The sequence below is a fragment of the Melanerpes formicivorus genome, unplaced genomic scaffold, assembly GCF_026170545.1.
Source record: "Melanerpes formicivorus ecotype bairdi unplaced genomic scaffold, bMelFor1.0.p_v2 SCAF_112, whole genome shotgun sequence".
Classification (NCBI taxonomy): domain Eukaryota; kingdom Metazoa; phylum Chordata; class Aves; order Piciformes; family Picidae; genus Melanerpes; species Melanerpes formicivorus.
The window spans coordinates 1143234-1162848 of NW_027142464.1; the positions used below are offsets into that span (position 1 = coordinate 1143234).

The 19615-nt window shown below is 66.8% G+C and overlaps 2 protein-coding genes across 4 annotated transcripts; one reads left to right on the forward strand and one right to left on the reverse strand.

Moving 5' to 3' along the window:
* Positions 1 to 491: 491 nt before the first annotated feature.
* Positions 492 to 9685, reverse strand: IGFBP4 (insulin like growth factor binding protein 4). The gene is given in 5 exon segments (XM_068167008.1): positions 492 to 3038; positions 3321 to 3455; positions 3614 to 3768; positions 9238 to 9343; positions 9345 to 9685. Coding segments are annotated over 5 exon segments (783 nt in total). The 5' UTR covers positions 9603 to 9685; the 3' UTR covers positions 492 to 2909.
* A 2468-nt stretch (positions 9686 to 12153) lies between these two features.
* On the forward strand, positions 12154 to 19107 carry LOC137455867 (collagen alpha-1(XVIII) chain-like). 3 transcript variants are annotated; one of them, XM_068166999.1, is made up of 23 exons: positions 12154 to 12366; positions 12595 to 12737; positions 13046 to 13117; positions 13273 to 13335; positions 13420 to 13485; positions 13723 to 13941; positions 14149 to 14511; positions 14611 to 14730; positions 14813 to 14866; positions 15043 to 15069; positions 15222 to 15323; positions 15933 to 15977; positions 16152 to 16232; positions 16361 to 16402; positions 16511 to 16538; positions 16743 to 16801; positions 16896 to 17030; positions 17178 to 17240; positions 17353 to 17421; positions 17603 to 17668; positions 17861 to 18055; positions 18292 to 18404; positions 18596 to 19107. In XM_068166999.1, exons 1-23 carry the CDS (start codon positions 12195 to 12197, stop codon positions 18804 to 18806), a joined length of 2508 nt encoding a protein of 835 aa, XP_068023100.1. In that variant the 5' UTR covers positions 12154 to 12194; the 3' UTR covers positions 18807 to 19107. The 3 variants fall into 3 exon arrangements, with proteins under 3 accessions (XP_068023100.1, XP_068023102.1, XP_068023101.1); XM_068167001.1 differs by having other exon boundaries at positions 14152 to 14511; XM_068167000.1 differs by having other exon boundaries at positions 13049 to 13117.
* Positions 19108 to 19615: the final 508 nt, after the last annotated feature.

Consider the following 19615-nt stretch of genomic DNA (forward strand, 5'->3'; position numbering starts at 1 on the left):
CACGGTGGCACCGCGCAGAGGCTGAGCTGGCGCTCAAGAGGAGGCACAAAATCCTTCTCTTCCTCCCCCACCCCTGCTCGGTGCAGCTCTTCCCGAGGCTTTCCGGGGTGCTGGGGTTCTCAGGGCTGCTGAACCCCACCCCCAGCTCGGGGTCTCCAGACTGTGGGGGGAGGAGGGGACGGGGGTGCTGCGTGTCCGGACAGGGGCAGCGCGGCCGAGCCTGGCCCCACACCAGGGGGATGCCCGGCGCTGGCCCCCAGCCCCGCGGGCTGCGGGTGCGGCCGAGCGCAGGCAGGAGCTGGCTCCGCTCCCGCAGCCCCATCCCGGGATCTCCAAACCAGACGCCCTCGGCTCAGGCATTTTTTCCACTTCCAAGCTGCTGCGATCCCCGCGGACCCCTCGCTCCCCCTCCCCTCTCCTTCGCTTTAAAGCGATGCGAAGATAAAATGCAGTCGCCAGGAAGGAGAGGGAAGATCAAACACAGCAACTGCTCCGTTTTTGATCTTTCTTTCTTTTTGTTCTGTTTGACGATACAAAGGTTCAAGTTTACTGCAGAAGAGGAGGGGACGGGCTGCTAGGGGGGAGAGGGGGTCCAAAGGGACGGACAGAAATCACGACGGGGCAGAAAAACGCCGCTGGGGGCGGGGAGCTGGTACATGACGGTGTGTAAATACTGCCTTAAACTAGAGGAGAGAGGAGGAAAACCGCCAGAGCCCTCGGAGCTGGGCACAGGACCTGTCCCGCGGAGCGCCAGCATCCCCCAGTCACTTCCTGGCCACCCCAAGACTGGGAGTGGCTCCGTGGGGTCTGCCAGCGCTGCCCTGGCTGCCTGCGAGGAGGCTCTGGGGCTGCATCCTGCACCCCGCGGCGGTGCTGCTGGTGTGGCTGTGCTCAGCCATGGGCCCCATGACAGGGCACAAGGGCAGGAAGAGGATCCAGCAGGGCACAAGGGCAGGGAGGGCACAAGGGCAGGGTAGGGTGGGTGTCAGGGCAGTCACTGGCAAGGCACCAAGCAGAGACTCTGCCAGGGCTGGCGGCAGGGCAGGGGCAGAAGAGCAGCCCCACGGGACACACAGTGGAAGGTGCTGGAGCCACACTGGGGCACGTGCACCTTGGGGACACGGGGAATGGCATGGGGACATTGTCACCTGCAGGAGAAACCGAAGCTGCGCTGCTGAGCCGCGATGCTGAGCCCAGTGCCAGCCCTTGTCCCCGGCTCGCTCCGTCCTCGCCCTCCCGCCAGCCCCCGGCCAGCAGGATGGTGCCGCTTGCCAGTCCCTGTCCCCCACCCACAGAGCCACACAGGGACATGCCCACCTGTGCCAGGGAGCTGCCAGGGCCCGGGGCGGGGGGGGGGGGGGGGGCGTTTCACTAAAACTGAAACACTTCATTCCCATCAGGGATCTCGGGAGCTGCCAGCGGGGAGGAGGCAAAACAAAACCTCCCTCTGCAGCCGTGGGAGCCAGGGCATGGGCTGAGGGGAGGACCAGCACAAATGCCCCCTTCTTTGGCAGGCTTGCCAGGGCAGCCAGCATGGACACTTCTCACCCAAAAGGCCTTTTTTTAGGTGAAAAATTTCCAGCTCAGATTCGAAAAGAAAAGAAAAGAAAAGAAAAGAAAACCAAAAGAAAACCAAAAGGACCAAAGGGGAAAGGGGAGGGAAAAAAAGGGCAAAAAGCAACAGCTACAAAGCCAGAGAGAATTTCTCAGCTGAGAACTTGGTGCTGGCCAAATCCACAGATCCCTTCACCGAGATGTTCCAGAAACTCATCCTGCTTTGGGCACCTTGGCCAAGTTGGAAGCAGAGCAAACAGAACCCGGAGCTGGCAGTGCCCAGGGCGCTGAGGCCGCAGGAGCTCAGCCACAAGGCCACTCCTGAGAGCCCCACCAAGGACACTGCTTTAAATATCAAACGTCTTTGGGGAATAGAAGGGGGGAAAAAAGGCAATAAAAGAAGCCTTGGGAAGAGATTCCTGGGCAGCCTTCATCCCCCGGCCCTCCCCTTCGGACCTGCAGTGCCCGAGGGCCGTGGGGTGCCAACCTCCTTGGGGATAAGGCAGGGAGGGAAGGGGGTGAGGAATGCTGCAGCCAGCAGCTGTGTCCCTGCGGGGCAGCAGGCTGGGGCTGGGCCATGGGGCAGGCAGCAGCTGGGCTGGGGGCAGCAGCGGGCAGGGGGAAGGTCTCTTATTGCTCGGTGTGGCTGTGATGCCCGTGGCACACACACGCTTTGGGGGAGGGGGTTGGTAGGAGGGCCCCAGGCAGGTAGTGGGGAGGGGTCTCTCTGAGCCTCCCAAGTCCTTGCCAGGACAGCCAGGGAGGGCAAGATGAGGCACTTCTCCTGCTGCCACACGCTGAGCTCTGGCGTGGACAGCAATGCACTGTGGGCAGGGGTGCCAGCCTGGCACCTCATGAGGTGCCAGCGTGTCCATGGCTGCCTGCTGGGCCAGGCTGGGCTGAGGCAGCAGCCAAGCCTCTGCCACAGCTGCCAGGCTCCAGGTGCCCCAGCTGTGCCACAGCATGGAGGGTCCAGGGCACAAGGTGGAGGGGGGGGGTCACCACAGGGCAGGCGAGCAGTGGCATCGTGGGTGCTGTTCCCCCACTGCACCTGGGCAGCCTGGCACCAGCCCCAGGGCAGCATCTGTCCAAGAAAGTGTCTGTGCGGGTGGAGGAGCCGCTGGGACGTGCCAGGGGCCCCTCAGCAGTGGCAGTTAGTGGTCATGGCGTGGGCAGCGGTGCCATGCCCCGTGCCAGGGGCAGCCTGTGGTGCAGAGCACGGCGGCGGCGCGGGGAGCGTGCCGAGGGTCCTGCGACACCGGGGAGCCGCTCCACAGCCACCTTCCCCTCCTCTCCTCCCGGCCTGTGCGGCGCCCCTGGGTGTCCTGGGCACGGCGGGGGGCACCGGGTGGCGCTCACATGCTGTCTGCCAGCTGGTGACAGTCCAGGTCCCCCTTCAGCTCCAGGAAGCCTGGCAGCTTCACGCCGGTCTTGCGGTCCACGCACCAGCACTTGCCCCGCTGCCCGTCCAGCGCCGGGTGACACTGAGGGCACAGCCTTGGTGAGGGACACCCAGCCTGGCCCCCCAGCCTGCCTGCTCAGGGCACTCAGGAGCTCTCCCTGGCGCCTTTGCCACCCCACTGCCACCCCAGGGCTCTTGCAAAAGGCCTCACAACATCCAGAGGATGATTCCCACCCACCTCAGGAGCCAGGGATGGGCTTTGCCACGTCCCAGCACTGGCACCATCCGTCTGTGCCCCCTCCCAGCCTCACCCTGGCACTGCAAAATGCCCCGACGTGAGCAGGCCCCCCAGGCCCTCTCCTACCTGCTTGGGGTGGAAGTTGCCGTTGCGGTCGCAGTTGGGGATGGGGATGACGTAGAGGTCCTCATGGGTGCGGGTCTGGGAGGCTGCCAACCTCTCCAGCGCCCGGTGCAGCTCGCTCTGGCACGAACCCTGTGCCTGCAGGAAAGGAGGGGTTGAGCCGGCAGCAGGGCTGCACCTACCCAGCACCCTGGGTCCCCCAGCACCACAGGTCCCCCAGCCCTGCAGCGCACCCCGGAAGCACCAATCCTGCCCTCCCCAGCCCGGTGCCCGCCGCGGTGCCCCGCGGTGCTCACGATGGGCCGCGCCTCCTCGCGGTGCTGGGGGCTGCCGCTGCTGCGCATCTTGTTGCCGTTGTTGACCCTCTTCGCCTGCTGCTTCTGCAGGCACTTGCGGTCGTGGATGCTGCAGGGGCTGAAGCTGTTGTTGGGGTGGTCGATCTCCTCCTTCTCTGCAAGGACACACGGCGGGGGGGAGCGGGGGGGGGGGGGGGGGTCAGTGCCACAGCTGCAGTGCCCCCGTAATGCCCTGGCAGTTGCAGAGCTACTTGCAGCCCCAAGCACAACGTGCAGCTGGTGCTGCCAGACCCCACATTGCCCTTCTCAGTCCCCACGGGTGTCACCCCCAGCCCCGGGCCCCAGGCTGAGCACTGGGAAAGGATCCTGGGAGTCCTTGCCACCCATCAGCCACAACTCACAGGCTCCTTGCCACGTGTCTGCTATTGCAGGGCTGCCAGAGCAGCGGGCAAATGGCACCAGGGTGCTACAGGGCACACGGGTCCGGCCGTGCCCCTCACCAGCCACATGGCACCGGGCACCAGGTGCTCACCCACAGCACCGGACCCACTGGGCTGGAAGGTGACCCTGGGATGCACACCTAGGCAGACCTCAGTGCTCCCCAAAAAGCTGCCTCTGAGGAACCACAGCGGGAACTGGGGCACCGGGGCGGCACCCGTGTGGTGCTGAGCTCCCGGGGCAGCGCCGGGCACCGCAGCCAGGAGCGGAGCAGCGCTCTGCCGTGGGGCACAGCCCCCGCAAAGACATGAAAGAAATTCCTGGAATAAGAAAAGTTAATCTCCCGCGGGGCCGATCTGAGAAGGAGGAGTTTGGCAGCCTCGCCAGGAGCGCGGCCAAACTGCGATCCCAGATGTTGGCAGCTGGACGCAGTGTCATGAGACCCGAGCTCTCGGCGCGGCTTTAGTGCTTAGGCGGCTGCCAGTCCCTCCGGTTTGGGGCCCATGAAAGCTCTGTGGAGAGCGGACAGCCTGGGGCTGGGGTCCTGCCTGGGTTTGGAGCCACGTCAGGCACAGCCCGAGGAGCAGTTTGAACTCCCAGCCTGCCTGGGCTGTAGGAGGAGGAGAGCAGCCAGGGCTCCCTGCCCGAGCGCATCCCTGCCCGAGCTCATCCCTGCCCGAGCTCATCCCGGAGCTGGGATTGCACTGGGAAAAACCTTCCCAGCTGGGGCTGGGGGTGGCCATGACGCAGCACGGATGGAAGCACCCCAGGGGCTCACAGCACCGGGGATGGAGGCTGCCAGGGTGATGCCCAGCGCCACGGGCAGGCAGCAGGCAGGGAGTAGGGTCGGATCCACACTCTCCTGCCCGCAGCAGCCCCACGGAATCCCGGCCCCGGTCTCCCACCGGCACCTCAGCAGAGGGCTCCTGGAGCAGCTCCCAGCAGCCTGGTTAAAGTTCACGGCGAAGCCCTGATCAAAGCTTCTCTTTGGTTCACTTTATTTGCTTTTTGCTTAATCTGTCAGGTTTTTTTTTTCCAGGAAACGACTCATGCCCTTGAAATTTGAAACACAAACCCAAAGACTCCAGGACCCCGCGCAGAGCGATGCCAGCCCCGGCGGCACTAACCGGGGGGCCGTGGCGCAACGCGGGCGCTGGCAGCAGAGCCCCGGCAGGGGCTTGGGGGACTCCCCCCCTCCCCTGCCTCCCCCCTGCACGCAAAGAAGATCCGGGAGGGAGATTTGGCACCGCTGAGGACCACCATGCCATGCAAGTCTTGGCACCTCCGTGAGCTGCTCCTGTGCCACGGGAAGGCAGGACCAGGAGGCACCAGCCGCTGCCCGCTCTGCCCCGGGACCCCTCCTCCCCCCGCCAGCCGCCTCCGGAGAGTCCAATCCCGGCTTAAGCAAAACCAGATGCGGCTGACGTCTCCATAAGGTCACATGAAGCGCCGGTGCCTGCGGGCAGCCAGGCAGCTCCTGCCAGCGCTCAGCTCTGGGGACAGGGCTCTGGGACCCGGGACATGCCAGCTTCAGGACCCCTCCCCGCAGCAGGGATCGCTGCAGTCCTTGGGGTGATTTTCCCACCCACCCCCACATGACACGCAGCAGCTCGGGGGTGCTCTGGCCTCCTCTAGCAATCCTCTGGCACCGGCTGGAGAAGGAAGCTCCTCACAGTGAGCACAAAGCCACGGACAAGGCAACTTCTGTGGAGCCTGGAGCCTCCCCCCAGCTCCCAGTGCAGCCCACTCTGCCCCAGCACTGATGCCACTGTGGTGCTCTCGAGTCCTCCTGCACCTCTTTCCCCTCTCCTGCTCTGTGTGGCAGCCTCGGCTACGCAGGGCACCCATGCAGCAGCCACCAGCACCCTGGTTGTGCCAGCAGAGAGGTGCCCGGGCAGCAGAGGAGGACAGGCAGAGCAGAGGGGGAGTCCCTGCTTGGCAGAGGGCTGGGGAAAGCCTCCCCTCTGCTGGGTTCGGGATGGAAGCAGGTGCCAAGGGGCTGGGCACGGGTGCTGCCCTCACTGGCAGCGCAGTCTGGCCACCTCGTCCTGGCAGGAGGAGGGTTTCTGCCCGGGCTGCGGACAGGAGACACAAATGAGTCATTCAGCGTCGCCTTCAATTAACAGCAGCAGCAAACGAGGCTGGCCGCAGGCTGAGCTCCCGAGGAGCACCACAGGGCTCCGGCTCCACCGCGCGGCTCCCATGGGAGGAGAGCCCAGGGGCAGTGGGCAAGGCCTTGGGGCTCTGTGTGAGAGAGGGACAAGTGTCAGGGCCACCCCAGCCCCAGTCCCCAGCGACCAACCAGACCCATGCCCCATGGGCCAGAGGGGACACATCCAAGTGTCTGTGGCCGACTCAGCACATGAGCCACGGTGGGTGCCAGCACCATCTGCTTCCCTGTCTGACACCCCTGGTGTCACCTGTGGGTGGCCCTGGCAGTGCCAAGGCACAGCACCGGATCTCTTGGCAGCCTCGATTTGGCAGGCAGCAGCACAGGGAAGTCTCTGCTGTCCTGCCAAGCACTGGCCCCGGCAGAGCCAGGGCTCGGGGGGTGGCTGGGCACCGGCTGGCAAACCTGGCCCATCCCCTTCTGCAGGGCACGCTGCTGAGCCCTGCCGTGCCCAAACGCGGCCGAATGCATCTGCACCTCCAGCCTGGCACCTGATGTGAGCCCGAGGGAGAAGTCAGGGTGCAGAGCAGGGAGTCAGGATGCAGATGCAGAACCTTTCCTGCAGGGACCAGGACCTTGCTGGGAGCTGCACCCACCCCAGAGTAACCCGAGTGTGGGCATCCTCATCCCAGGGGACAGAAGGGGCAGGGCACCAGCCTTGCCTGCCCCTCCCGACCGAGCTAAAAAGGGGCAGTGAGGAAGGCACGGGGGGTGGCTGCCAGCAGAGGCTGAAGCCAGCCTGTCGCTGCTGCCTGCGCAGCTGGGGCCGGGACAGCGCAGCGCCTGCCAGCCGCTGCGCAGCGCTGTAACAGGATCCGTTCCTGCTACGGGATGAGCGCAACTCCCGCGGGGTCAGTCCTTCCCAGACATAATTAATTACCCAGCATTAAATCACTCATCACGCGTGCTGGGGGGAAGTGTCCTCACCTCTTCCCGGCCGCCGCGCCGGGGTTCAGCCACCGCCTCCCCGGGGCACTCGCGGGCTGGAGGCTCCTGTTGCAGGGCTCCAGTTGAGCACTGGGATGAGCCAGGAGCCAGCCCAGAGCTGGCACGGCTGGCAGGGGGAGGCAGGGTCCTGCTCAAGGTACCCAGACCCCCAGCCACAGGAGAGGGTCTTGAGTCAGGAGAGTGGGTAGCCACTGCCTTGCTTGGAGAGGGTCCAGGCAGCAAGCAGAGAGGGTTTGCCCTGACCACGGGGCAAGGAGGCATCATCCAACCCCTGGGAAAGACCCAGCCTCAGCCCAGCCCCTGCTGATCCCAGCCCTCTCCCACTGGACACCCACTGAGCCCCAAGGGCAACTCCTCCATACACCTCTGCCCCTAACCAGGCATCTAATTCCCTTCTGCCTATGCAGAGGGCACACAACAGATGCAGTGCCCATGCCAGGGTGCCCTGGCTGTGCCAGGCATGGCTATGCTGACAGAGATGGAACTCAGCTCCACATAACCACTGGCTCCAGGCTGCCAGAGCAGGAACCTGCAGCTTGGACGTCCCAGCAGGGCTGCACGGAGCAGTGAGTGCTGTGTCCTGCTGGGCTGTCCCAGGTGAAGAGGCTCCCTGCTGCTGCCTGCTCCCCTGTCCTGCCACCTGTGATGCTACAGGTGGGCACAGTGCCCAGCGGGCAAGCCCGGCTCCCACGGCCACCCACCCAAGCCCAGCAAGGCCAAAACACAGCGGGAAGGAAGGGAAAAAACTGCAAGTCTGTTTCCTAAAGGCTCTGGGAAAAAAATACTGCGTTACAGGGCACAGCCAAAACCAACAGCCCTTGGCAGCTCCACACAGCCCCGGGCCAGGCAGCCCAGACAGCTCCTGCAGGATGTGGGATAAGGAGAGCCAGGCAGGGCAGGGGGCTCCGCAGCAGAGCCCACGCTGAGCACTCCCAGCCAACTCCTGCCCATGGAGAGGGGCAGGCAGAGGGGCCCAGCCTCAAAGGGTCCTCCTCACCACGGGGACATCAGCAGAGCTGCCAGGGAGCAGCCGTGGAGGAGGGAATGGAGCCGGGATCCAGCCCTCAGGCAAACAGGGACAGACCCTGCTCCAGCCCCATCTGCCCCAGGTGGCTGTGTGGACACAGGGCCAGGCCAGCCCTGGACTGTCCCATGGTGGGATGCTGCTCCCCAGCTCCAGGGGACATGGTCCCCATCACATCCTGCAGGACAGGGAAGGGGGAGCACAGCATCCAGTCCCACGGGACAGGTCTCATGTTCAACCCCTGTGAGCAGCTCCACTCCAACTGCCAAGGTCATGGTGAGACCTGCACAGCTCTGGGGCTGGGCTCCCTCCACCAGCTCAGTTCTTGGCCCTTAGACCCTGTTGGAGTAGCAGGAGGGTGGCACTGGGACCACAGTCAACACCTACAAGAGGTTCCTGGGGCAGATACTTGCAGGCAGAACCTGGTTTCCCTGGCCTGGCCCTGCTGGCTGCCTGCACCCTGCTGCCCTGTCCAGCTGCAGGCAGGACAGAGCCCTTGGCAGCACCCAGAGCAGAGCCCAGCCCCAGCTGTCTGCGAGGGACGCAGGTGCCCTGAGGCCTCCCTCCCATTTCCTCCCAGCAGCAGCCAGGAGCATCCCAGGGAAGGGGCAGCACAGAGGTCACCAAGAGTTTCCCCAGCAGCTGAAACCTGTCCCCAGGGACCCTGGGCTGCTCTGCCATCCAGGAGCACTCTGCAGCCAGGCCACGGTGGGTGACAAGTCCCTGTGAACCAGTCCAGCATGTGCCATGCCACTGCCTGTGCCCACAGTGGGTAAGGATGGCACAAGTGTGACCCATTGATACCCAGATGTGAGAGATCACAGCACATCACCGCTCTCCCCTGGGACACACTCCATGCATGCCCGTCCCTGGCTGTCCCACTCCATCCCAGCCTGCCACTGGATCCCAGCTCTCAGCCCCACGTCCCTACCTCTTGCCAAGCAAGCAGAGAGCAGGTTGGTGCCAACGGGGGAGCAATGCCACCAACCCCGCGGGGGTCGAGGCCCCACGGGCACCCACCCAGCGCCCCGGGACCGGCCTTACCTGGTGGGTGGAGGCTCTCCTGGATGGCCTCGACGTCGGCCAGGTCGGTGCAGACGCCCTGGCCGTGCATGAGAGTGTGGAGGGGCCGCGGCACGCCGCGGGGGGGGGTAGCAGCGCAGGCCGGCCCCGCAGCGGGCGGTGTAGACCCCGCAGGCGGTGCCGCGGCCGAGGGCGCAGGTCGCGCAGCAGCCGCAGCCCGGTTCCCGCACCAGCTCCGCGCAGCCCTGCGGTGCTTTGCAGCGAGCCAGCCGCTCCTCCGAGCACGGCGGGCACTGAATCGCCTCCTCCCCGCCTCCCGGCCCCGCCGCCGCCGCCAGCAACAGCAGCAGCAGCGGCGGCAGAGCCCGACCGGTGCCCCCGCACATGGCGGCGGCCACCGCTTCCCCGGCCCCGGCTCCGGGCCCGCTGCGGGCGGCGCTGGGCTGGCGGCGGGCGCGGGGCGGCGGCAGCGGCGGCGGCGGCTTTATGCGGCCCCTGGCCACACCTCCCGCCGCCGGCACCGGGGCCACCGGCGGGGCCGCCCCCGCCGCCACCGGGAAGCCATAGGGGAGAGACGTTGCCCGCCGACGGCGGCTTCAGCACCGGGGAAGGAGGGTTCAGTACCGGGGCTGCCGGCGGGGCAGCTCCGACGCCGGAGAGCGCGGAGACCCCCGACCCTGCGTCCTCCTGAGCCCCCTGCCCCGCAGACCGGCGGCCGCACCGACGCTCATGCCGGTTCTGAGAGCAGCTGGGATGACCTGGGAGAGGGGCACACCGCACGGGGACACACGGCGGGGACTGTGCCCAAGCCCCCCAGCGTTGGGCAGCCTCGGGGTGGGCTGGGGGCTTCGGGGTCCCCGGCAGGAGCAAAAGCGCTGCCGGCAGCAGCATCCCTGGCAGCTCAGCCCCGGCTGCCAGCGACGCTCCAGGGCACCCTCCGGTTCCCTGAGCCGCCCCACCCCGGCCCCCGCGGCCGCTGGCTCCCCGCTTGCCCTCCCCGGCCCCGCACTGTCCCGGGATAAGTTGAAAGGTGCCGGCATCTAGTGGCTATTCAGGAAAACCGGGAGCGGGCTGGGAGCCCGAGCGGCCTCCCCCGGCACACCGGCCCCGCCGGTCCGCGCAGCGCCTGGGTAAGGGCTACCGGGCACCACGGCGGGAGGTGGCAGGCTCGGTAGAGGGCAGGGACCAGGCTCTGTGCCCGGTGGGCGACACTTTGCCGAGCATCCCCTGAGCCCCTGGTGAGCCCTGAGCTACCCCCAGGGGCATCGCAGCCAGCGCCAGGCAGGGGACAGCCAGGGGGGACCTGCCCGGATGCACTAGGAGGGTGCTGGACACAGTCCCTGGCACCAGCACGGCCTCACTACCCCTGCCCTGTGTGAGCTGCCACAGTGCCCTGGCAGGCCTGTGCCACACACACCAGGCTCACTGCTGGGAGTGGCAGGGGGGCAGAGACTCCCTCATGCTACCCAAGGGCAGGACAGGCTGCAGCAGGACTGGCACTTAACGATCTCATGCCATGGGATGAGGAACTTTGTCCCACAGGCCCTGGCACATCCGAGTGCTGGTCTGAGAACCCCAAACTCATCTCATGGGTGAGTGCATCTAGTGCTCGAGTGGCAGTTCAAGTCTCAGGCGCCAGCACTGGCTGCAGGGGCTCCCAGCAACCTCTCTCCTGTGCCAGTGAGCTGGGCAGTGCCAAGCATGCAGGCAGCACACAGGCAGGCAGAGTCCATGTCCCCTGTGGTCCACAGCTCCCCTTCTCCCCCCCCCCAGCTGGCACAGTGCCCAGCAAGGCATCGGCACCCAGCACTGCTCAGGAGCCCCTGCCCCACCTGGCACTGCTGCACAGTGGCCATGACTCGGGGCAGAGGCGCCAGCCTTGGCATGGTGTCCAAGGGGGGACCAAACCCAAACAGGTGCCCAGCCCTGCCCGGGTGGCAGCTCCTTATCAGGCCTTGGCAGCGCCGAGTGCCCGCCGGGGAGACTGTTGTGTCTGCAGGCAGAGGCAGCAGGGCAGTGCCAGCGGCTGGCGAGGCCTGCAGGGCACACAGCCCCAGCTCCCTGTCCCAGCACCATCCTGCACCATGGGGAGGGGCTGGGCTGGTGCACCCCACAGCTGTGCCACCCCCATCCTCTGGCATGGGGTTCAGTGCTTGGCACACAGAGCTCAGTGCTCGGTGCCCCATGACAGGGCAGTCCTGTGCCCCCAGCCCGGGGCTCTGTGGGCCCCCAGCACCTCCTTCTGAACCTCTTTGGGGGTCCCGAGGCTGATGGCAGGGGTGGGGGACGGGGGGGGGGGGGGCTCAGGATGTTTCCCTGAAACTCCCCCAGCAGGCTCTGAGGCAATCCCCAGCCCTGGGGAGAGGCTTCAGGTCACACAGGGCAGGGACAGAACTGGGGCTGGGGGCTAGAGATGGCTGCAGACCCCCAGCCAAGGGTGTCCCTGAGGGAGCTGGGGAGACTCAGGGTGGTTTGTACCCACAGTGGCACACAGTGAGTGCACAGGGCACAGGCATGGCACCCACTGCAGGACGTCGCCCAGGGTCTCACAGCCCCCTCCCCAGGCTCTGTCCCCTCCTGGCACCGGGCACTGGCACCCAGCTGCTGTCACCGCAGCCGACCACCCTTGCTGGCAGCCAGCCCCTTCCTCCCCTCCCCTCCTCCCTGCTTTCATTCCCCATTTCCAGGCAGCATCTCTCCCCTGCCCTCCCACGCCTCAGTCCCAGTAGCTCCTCCTGGCCTTGGCACCCTCCCAGCCCTTCCTGGCTGCCCTCCTTGCCCCTCGCCAGCAGGGCAGAGGGTGACTTGGCTTTATGGGTGCTCAGCCCCCGCTGGATGCGGCCCGGGGGGCGTGTCGGGCGGTGCGGGGGCCGCGGTGATAACAGCGGGAGCCGGCCCAGGGCCAGAGGAGCAGAGCGCGGGCGAGTGGCATGAGCCAAGCACCCCTGCCCTGGGCAGCCTGGCCCCGGGACAGTGCCATGGGGTCCAGCAGCCCCCAGCACCTCCTCTGCACGCTCTGCATCCTCTTGGTGCTGGCCGGGCACCTGCCCCCCACCACGGCCTGGTTTAACACGGCCTCGGAGGACACCACAGCGGACCCAGGCACCAGCCCCACGGCCCCCGCGGCACACAGACTGGACAGGGATGAAGGTAGGCACGCTGGGACGGGGGCACAGCTTCCCTGGCACCCCCAGCTCCTGCACCCCGGCAGGGAGGGGGCATCTCCAGCATAAGGCTGGAGGGTGACTCACGGGGTGCCAGGGTGTGGGGCAGCTTGGTGGCACCACTGCAACCACAGAGAGTGCTGGGACTGGCAGTGCTGTTCCACCCCCCCCCAGCCCTGGCACCTCCTGCCCCATCTCCCCTTTGCTCCTGCAGACGGAGACCCTCTCAGTGTGGAGCCCGTGCGGAAGATGCCCCTGAACAAACCCCCCCTGGCCACAGCCCCCAGGCGCCGGGAGCCCCTCGCCAGGGGGGCAGTGAAGGGCCCGGGCCATGCCCCACCACGCACACGAGGCCAGGTGCCATTCCCTGGGCAGCATCCCTTCCCTGCCCCCCCCCCCGCCCTCCCCCGTGCCCTCCCAAAACTCCCCAGCTGCTGCTGGGCTCCTCCTCACCTCCCCCCTTTATCTGTGCCCTGCTCTGGCTCCAAGCCCTGGCTCAGCTGCCTCTGCCTCCTTGGAACGGTGCCACAGCAGCTCTCAGTGTCCCCCCCGACACAGAGCAGCTCTGTGGGCAGCAATGGCTGCGGGAGGGTCCCACGTGCCCCCCGGGACACCCCCCCCCCCCCCGCCCCATGCCCTGCACTGAGCTCTCCTGTCCACCCCAGCAGCACCAACCCACGGCCACCCCGGAGATCTTCGAAGGCAGTGCTGAGGAAGAGGAGTTCCTGCAGATCAAGGTGGTGGAGGGGTCCTGTTCCCCAGGGGGGCTGCAAGGGGCAGCCTGGGATGGGCACCCACTTGAGGGGCTCTGGGGCATGTGGGCTGGCAGGGTGGGTGAGATGGGAAGGGGATTCAGGGGTCTCACACTCAGCCCCTCCTCTCCTCTGCACAGACAACAGCGAAGGGGCTGCCCCGAAGGGTGCCCCCGCCCCCGGAGGTGGACCCTGCTCCCCAGGTGCGAGGTGGGCACAGGACAGCCGTGCCAGACCCTGCAGCCAGGGCTCCCATCCCCACAGCTCCTCTCTGTCTCCTCCTCCAGGTGCACAACAGCTCCAGCTGCGTCTGCCCCGCTCGTCCTGGCCCCCCTGGCCCCCCTGGCCCGAAGGTGAGCTGGGCAGAGGCTCGGGGGCACGGGGACCCATGGGTCTCAGTGGGACTCAGTGGGAGAAATGCTGCAGCTTTGCTGGCCAGGCAAAGCCTTTTGTGCTCAGAATTGGAACTCTCAGTCCGGGATCAGGGCGGGGGGAGGCTCAGGTGTCCCCGGGCAGGGGTGCAGGGAGTCCCCCGCAGGGGGCACGGCCGAGGAAGGAGCCAGGAGCCAGGCTCTGTCTTTGCCTCTCAGGGAGAGAAAGGTGACCGAGGGTTCCCGGGGGAGAGAGGCCAGCCCGGATCCTCCGGGGACAGAGGAAAGTCCGGCAGCCCGGGGCAGCCAGGTCACCAGGGGCCCCGCGGCCCTCCAGGTCCTCCAGGACCACCAGGGCCCCCAGGACCACCAGGAACCTGGGGAGCCAGGAGCCCAGCTGCACTCTCTGCACTCCCCTCCAGGGGGTTGGAGAACGAGGTGAGTGATGGCATGGGGGGCACAGGCTGGCAATGCCAGGGCAGGTGGGTGATGCCAGTGCTGGCTGCAGGGTCTGGGATGGGGAAGGGCTGGGGTATGTGGCCATGGGAGGGGGCAGCTCGAGGGGGGGGGGGGGGGGGGCGCAGGAGATGGGTCAGGAACATTCACTGACTCTGCTCTCTCCTTCCTCTCTCCCTTCAACTCAAGAAGCAGCTGGGAGGGTCTGCAAGGAACCCAGGACCCCCAGGCCCCCCCGGAGTTCCCGGCCTGCCCGGACCCCCAGGATACCCAGGACACGATGGCCCCCCGGGGGTCCCTGGCCGGGATGGGCAGCCAGGACCCCCTGGCCCACCCGGGGCTCTGGGACCACCTGGGTTCCCTGGGACCGAAGGACCTCAAGGACCTCCAGGCTCGGCTGGGCCAGACGGACCCCCAGGGCCACCAGGGCTCCCAGGGCCACAAGGTCCCCCCGGGCTGCCTGGGCACGAAGGACCCCCTGGTCCCACAGGACCTGCATCCCTGCCTGGCAAACCAGGGCTCCGGGGGGAGCCAGGGTACCCCGGCCCGAAGGTAAGGGCTCCAGGGCTGCCCCAGCCCTGCTGCTGCGGCACCTGGGGGTCGTGGGGGGCTGAGCCCCCGAGCTCACCACCCACACGTGTGGTCTGGCAGGGCGAGAAGGGTGAACATGGACTGCCAGGCATGCCAGGGAGCCCTGGCAGGACGGGAGAGACAGGATCCCCGGGCATGCCCGGGCCCATGGGGCCACCAGGGCCACCGGGGGACTACAGGGTGAGTAGGGGGTCTCAGGGCTGGGGGTGGTGAGGGCTGGGGGGCAGCCCCACGCTCACCCCAGCACATCCTCTCCTCGCAGTGTGACTCACACCACGCAGGGCACCGCGGGCCGGCCGGGCCCCCCGGCCCCAAGGTGAGCCAGGGCAGGGGCACTGCGGGCACCAGGTGCTGGCAGCGAGGGCACAGGGGGGCAGCACCACCCATGGCTGCTCCCCAGAACCAAACAGCCCCACGGCAGCTGCTACAGTGCTGTGCCCAGGGACCCCCGGAGCCATGGCACTGACAGGAACCTCTCTGCTTCCCTTCCAGGGAGAAAAGGGAGACCCTGGAGAGCGGGTTGGTAGCCACGGGCACTGCACTGGCATGGGGGGAGCTGGCTGGGGGGTCCCCTACCTGCACCCCAAGTGTGAGCCCCCATGCACACACACAGGGCACACCCCATGCCCCCCCACCCCCCCACCTCCAGGCTCTAACCCTGCCTCCCCTAGGGGTGCTGCTATGGGGAACAGGAGTGCAAACCAGGCCAGGAGCCCTTCCCCAGCACTGGCAGCCAGCCCAGCTCCTGGATGCCTATCAGGGGGTACCAAACCGTGAGTCCTTGCCCCAGATGGCATGTGGGGTGAAGGATGGAGAGGGGGACGATGGAGAGGGGGAGGATGGAGGGATGAAGGATGAAAAGGGGGAGGATGGAGAGGTGGAGGATGGAGGGATGAAGGATGAAGAGGTGGAGGATGGAGGGATGAAGGATGAAAAGGGGGAGTATGGAGAGGTGGAGGATGGAGGGATGAAGGATGAAAAGGGGGAGGATGGAGAGGTGGAGGATGGAGGGATGAAGGATGAAGAGGGAGAGGATGAAGGGATGAAGGATGAAAAGGGGGAGGATGGAGGGATGAAGGATGAAGAGGGGGAGGATGGAGGGATGAAGGATGAAAAGGGGGAGGATGGAGAGGTGGAGGATGGAGGGATGAAGGATGAAGAGGGAGAGGATGGAGGGATGAAGGATGAAAAGGGGGAGGATGGAGGGATGAAGGATGAAGAGGGGGAGGATGGAGGAATGAAGGATGAAAAGGGGGAGGATGGAGAGGTGGAGGATGGAGGGATGAAGGATGAAGAGGGAGAGGATGGAGGGATGAAGGATGGAGGGATGGATGGAGGATGGAGAGGTGGAGGATGGAGATCAGCCTCAACCTTCTCTGCAGGGCAGCAAAGAGGATGCAGAGATCTATGGAGCAATCATCCCCCACGTGAGACCTGGCACCAGGCTGCCCCCCACGCTCTGCCCTGTCCTGGGGGGTTGAGCCCCAGGAGGGGAATGGAGCGGCAGGGGGAGGGGACAATGATGGGGTGTCTTACAGCTGCCCCCCCCAAAAGGCAGCATCAAAGTCCCCCAGTCCAATCTCCACACTGTTCTACTGCAGGGTCCTCGAGGTCCCACTGGCCCCCCCGGCCCCCCCGGCCCCCCTGGCCCCCCTGGAGCACCAGGTTTCCTCTACCTCAATGTAAGTCCCAGCAGAGGCTGTGCACCCACCTGTGCCAGGGCACCCACCCGTGCCAGGGCACCCACGTGTGTGAGTGTGCATGGCACGAGGGGCTGCCCACCCCCCCACACCCCCGTCTGTGCTTCCAGAGGGTTTACCCAGTCCGTGCCCAGCCCCCCTGCAAGCAGCCGGTAAGCCATGGCCACACTGCCCCCAGGAGGGACCTGTCCCCTCCCTGTGTGCCAGGGAGGGGGTCCCTGTGCCCGGTGGCAGTAAAGGGCTCCCCCTTGCCTTCACAGGCAGCCAGCAGCGCAGGCTGGGCCGCAGGTAAGGGCAGGTCCCAGGTGTTCTGAGCTCCAGCTTCCTGCCTGTGCCGATGCCACATCCCTTCGTGGGCACCGGGGCTGTGCCACCCTGCACGGCTCCCCTGGCACTGCCACCACCACATCCCTGCGGGGCTGGTTCCCACGGGAGCACCAAGCCCCTGCACCAGGGCACCTTGTGACACCTCCCCCCACGCCCCCCCTTCAGGCTCTCCAGATGCTGACATCTCTCGGACGGAGCTGCCAGACCCCGACTCTGACCCCCGGGTGCGTCCTGGCTGTGGCCAGGGGCGAGCCCCCCAGGCTGCCCGGCCCCCCCCGCGCCCCACAGCCAGGCCGCGACCCTCTGCATCCCCCCCAGCGCCAGACGTGGGTCTTCAGCTCCAAGGAGGAGATGCTGAAGCTGGGCAGCGCCATGCCCGAGGGCAGCTTGGGCTACGTGCGGCAAGGGGGCAGCGCCTTCCTCCGGACCCCCACCGGCTGGAGTCGCCTCCTGGTACCGCGCACCGAGGGTGCCCCTCGGGGTGCCTTGCACAGAGCAGGGCACCAGGCTCCAGCCCTGGCAGCTGGCCCCGGGCTGGATGTAGCCCTGGGAAGGAGCTGGTTTCCCCCTAAGCCATCCTCTGCTCCTTGCCTTGTGCAGGTGGAGGGCTCAGAGTCGCTCTTGGCCGGTGACGACCCCTCTGCCTCCACCCCCCAGTACCAGGTGAGGGGGGCGGGCACCTACCGGGTCCTCTCATGTCCCAGCCAGGGGACAGAGCCCTCTGCCAGCTGGAGGGGGACAGACCCCACAGGACTGTCCTCTCCTGTCCATCCAGGAGGCAAAGAGGGTGCAGACCAGAGGTCCTGATATGGCACAGCCCATGCCAGCCCTGACACACTCACTGGTGAGCTTTGCCGTGGCTCTGGCCGTGCCAGATGGGACATGCTGTGGAGAGGAGAGGTTGGCAGGGCAGCACCAGCCTGGCACACACAGATCCTGGGGCTGGGATGGGGTGGGTGCTGCATCAGTAGCACTCATGGCACAGGGGCGGGTGCCCACGGCTGACCTGGGCCACATTATTCCAGGTCCAGAAGGAAGGAGAAGGGCTGCCCCAGCTCCTGCCAACCACCATCGCCCCACGGATCCCATCAGTAAGCAATGCCCAGCCCCGGGGGTGGGAGATGAGTGGCCCAGCCACGGGAGACAGGGGAGAAGTGCCCAGGGAACCTCCCCATGCCCGGCTGGCACTGCCGGAGGCTCCCACCCTCCTGGGAAGGAGGAAGCAGAGCCCTCCACACCTGGCCATGCCCAAGCCTCCCCGCTGCCCTGCCTGCCCTCCCCAGCTCCGCCTGGCCGCCCTCAACGTGCCGCTCGCCGGCGACACCAGCGGGATCCGCGGGGCCGACCTGCAGTGCTACCGGCAGTCCCAGGAGGCTCAGCTCTATGGCACCTTCCGGGCATTCCTCTCGGCCCCCACCCAGGACCTGGCCTCCATCGTCAAGAGGACAGACAGAAACCTCCCCATCGTCAACCTGAAGGCAGGTACCCCCCTGCCCCCCGTGGGGGCTGCCGGTGGCCAAGCCCTGCAGCCCCCCGCTGAGCCTCGGCAGGAGGATCCTTGCCCAGTCCTGTGCTGGGTCTGCCGCACCCCGGCTGTGCTCCACGCCGGTGCTCTGGGCAGCAGAGGGGAACCCAGAGCCAGTCACAGCTCACAGGTGGGGGGCACAAGGGCATCTCCCCAGCCTCCAGCTCAGCACCAGTGCTTGCCCCACAGGGCCAGCTGCTGGCCAAGTCCTGGAGCTCCCTCTTCGAGGGCTCAGCCGGTGCCACCCCACGGGCCCCCATCTACTCCTTCAACGGGCGCAACGTCCTGGCAGATGCCCTCTGGTGAGTCTGGCCACGGGGTGGGCACTGGCAGGGCATACCTGAACCATTCACCCTCTCCGGGAGCCAGGGTGGGGGTCTGCAGCGGGCCCCCCTGCCCCTGGCACTTGCACGGACACAGGAACCAGTGCAAAGAGCTGGAGGTGCCCTGGGTGGTGTCCTCCAGCCCCTCTCAGCCCCATCCCCACCTACAGGCCACGACGGCTGGCCTGGCACGGATCCACCCCACGGGGCAGCCATGCCCGCAGGAGGGATTGCCAGGGCTGGCGCAGCTCCGGCCCCGGGGAGGGCCTGGCCACCCCCCTGGGAGAGGGCAGGCTGCTGGCTGGGCACCGGCACAACTGCTCCGAGGCGCTGGCAGTGCTCTGCGTGGAGGTGGCCTTCCCCTACCGGCACATGTGGTGACCTCGGCAGCAGTGCCCCCCAGCTACATGCCCCAGGCAGCACCCCCGGTCCTGTGGAGCTGGGGAAACAGCCCTGGGAGCCCAGGAGCAGCACGAAGGCAACAGCTGCGGCGTGGCAGCCATGTGAGAGCACCGAGAGGATGCCAACCCTGCAGCCAGGCTGCCCTGTGCTTGCCCCTGACTGTGCCATCCCCACCGATGCCCATGCCACAGGGCAGCAGGGTGATGCCAGGCTGTGCACAGCTGCCTCCCTGTGCTTTCATCAAAGTAAATGTCACTGCCCAACAAATAAAGACACTACAAAGTTGGTATTTTGGATGCCCCTCGGTGCTCAGCTATGGCTGGCCCTGCCTGGGCAGCAAGGGGCACGGCAGGGGACACACTGCAGCCAGCCCAGGGGCTGGGAGAGGGTCTGGAGCCTCGGTGGGTTTCAGCCCAGTTGGGCTCGGTGCTAACGGTGGGGCTGGGTGGAGAGGGGATACCATGGAGCCAGGGTGATGCCACCGTTGCTAGGCAGCCAGGCACCACAGCAAGCCCTGCCAGAGTGCCAGCAGCAGGGTTTGCTTCGGCTGGAGACCGGGCAGGGCTTTGCTCCTCTCGTGGTGCAGGCAGCAGGGGGGTTGCCCCTTCCAGAGTGCAGGCAGCAGAATTTGTCTCTCCTGGTGCACAGACAGCGGACAGAGGCAGAATGTCCAAGGCGCGGAAACCATCATCCTCCTCCGCGGGCAGTGGGAAGGCAAGGGCAGGGCTGGGGCACGGGGGTTGGGCACTGCAGAGGGGTCTGGGCGCTGCAGAGGGGTCTGGGCAAAG

Coding starts and splice junctions, on each gene's coding strand:
- LOC137455867 (XM_068166999.1), top strand. CDS start 12,195: ATGGGGTCCAGCAGCCCCCAGCACCTCCTCTGCACGCTCTGCATCCTC. Junction 14,512..14,610: donor CAGGGTACCCCGGCCCGAAG/GTAAGGGCTCCA, acceptor GTGGTCTGGCAG/GGCGAGAAGGGTGAACATGG. Junction 17,422..17,602: donor CAGCCCTGACACACTCACTG/GTGAGCTTTGCC, acceptor ACATTATTCCAG/GTCCAGAAGGAAGGAGAAGG.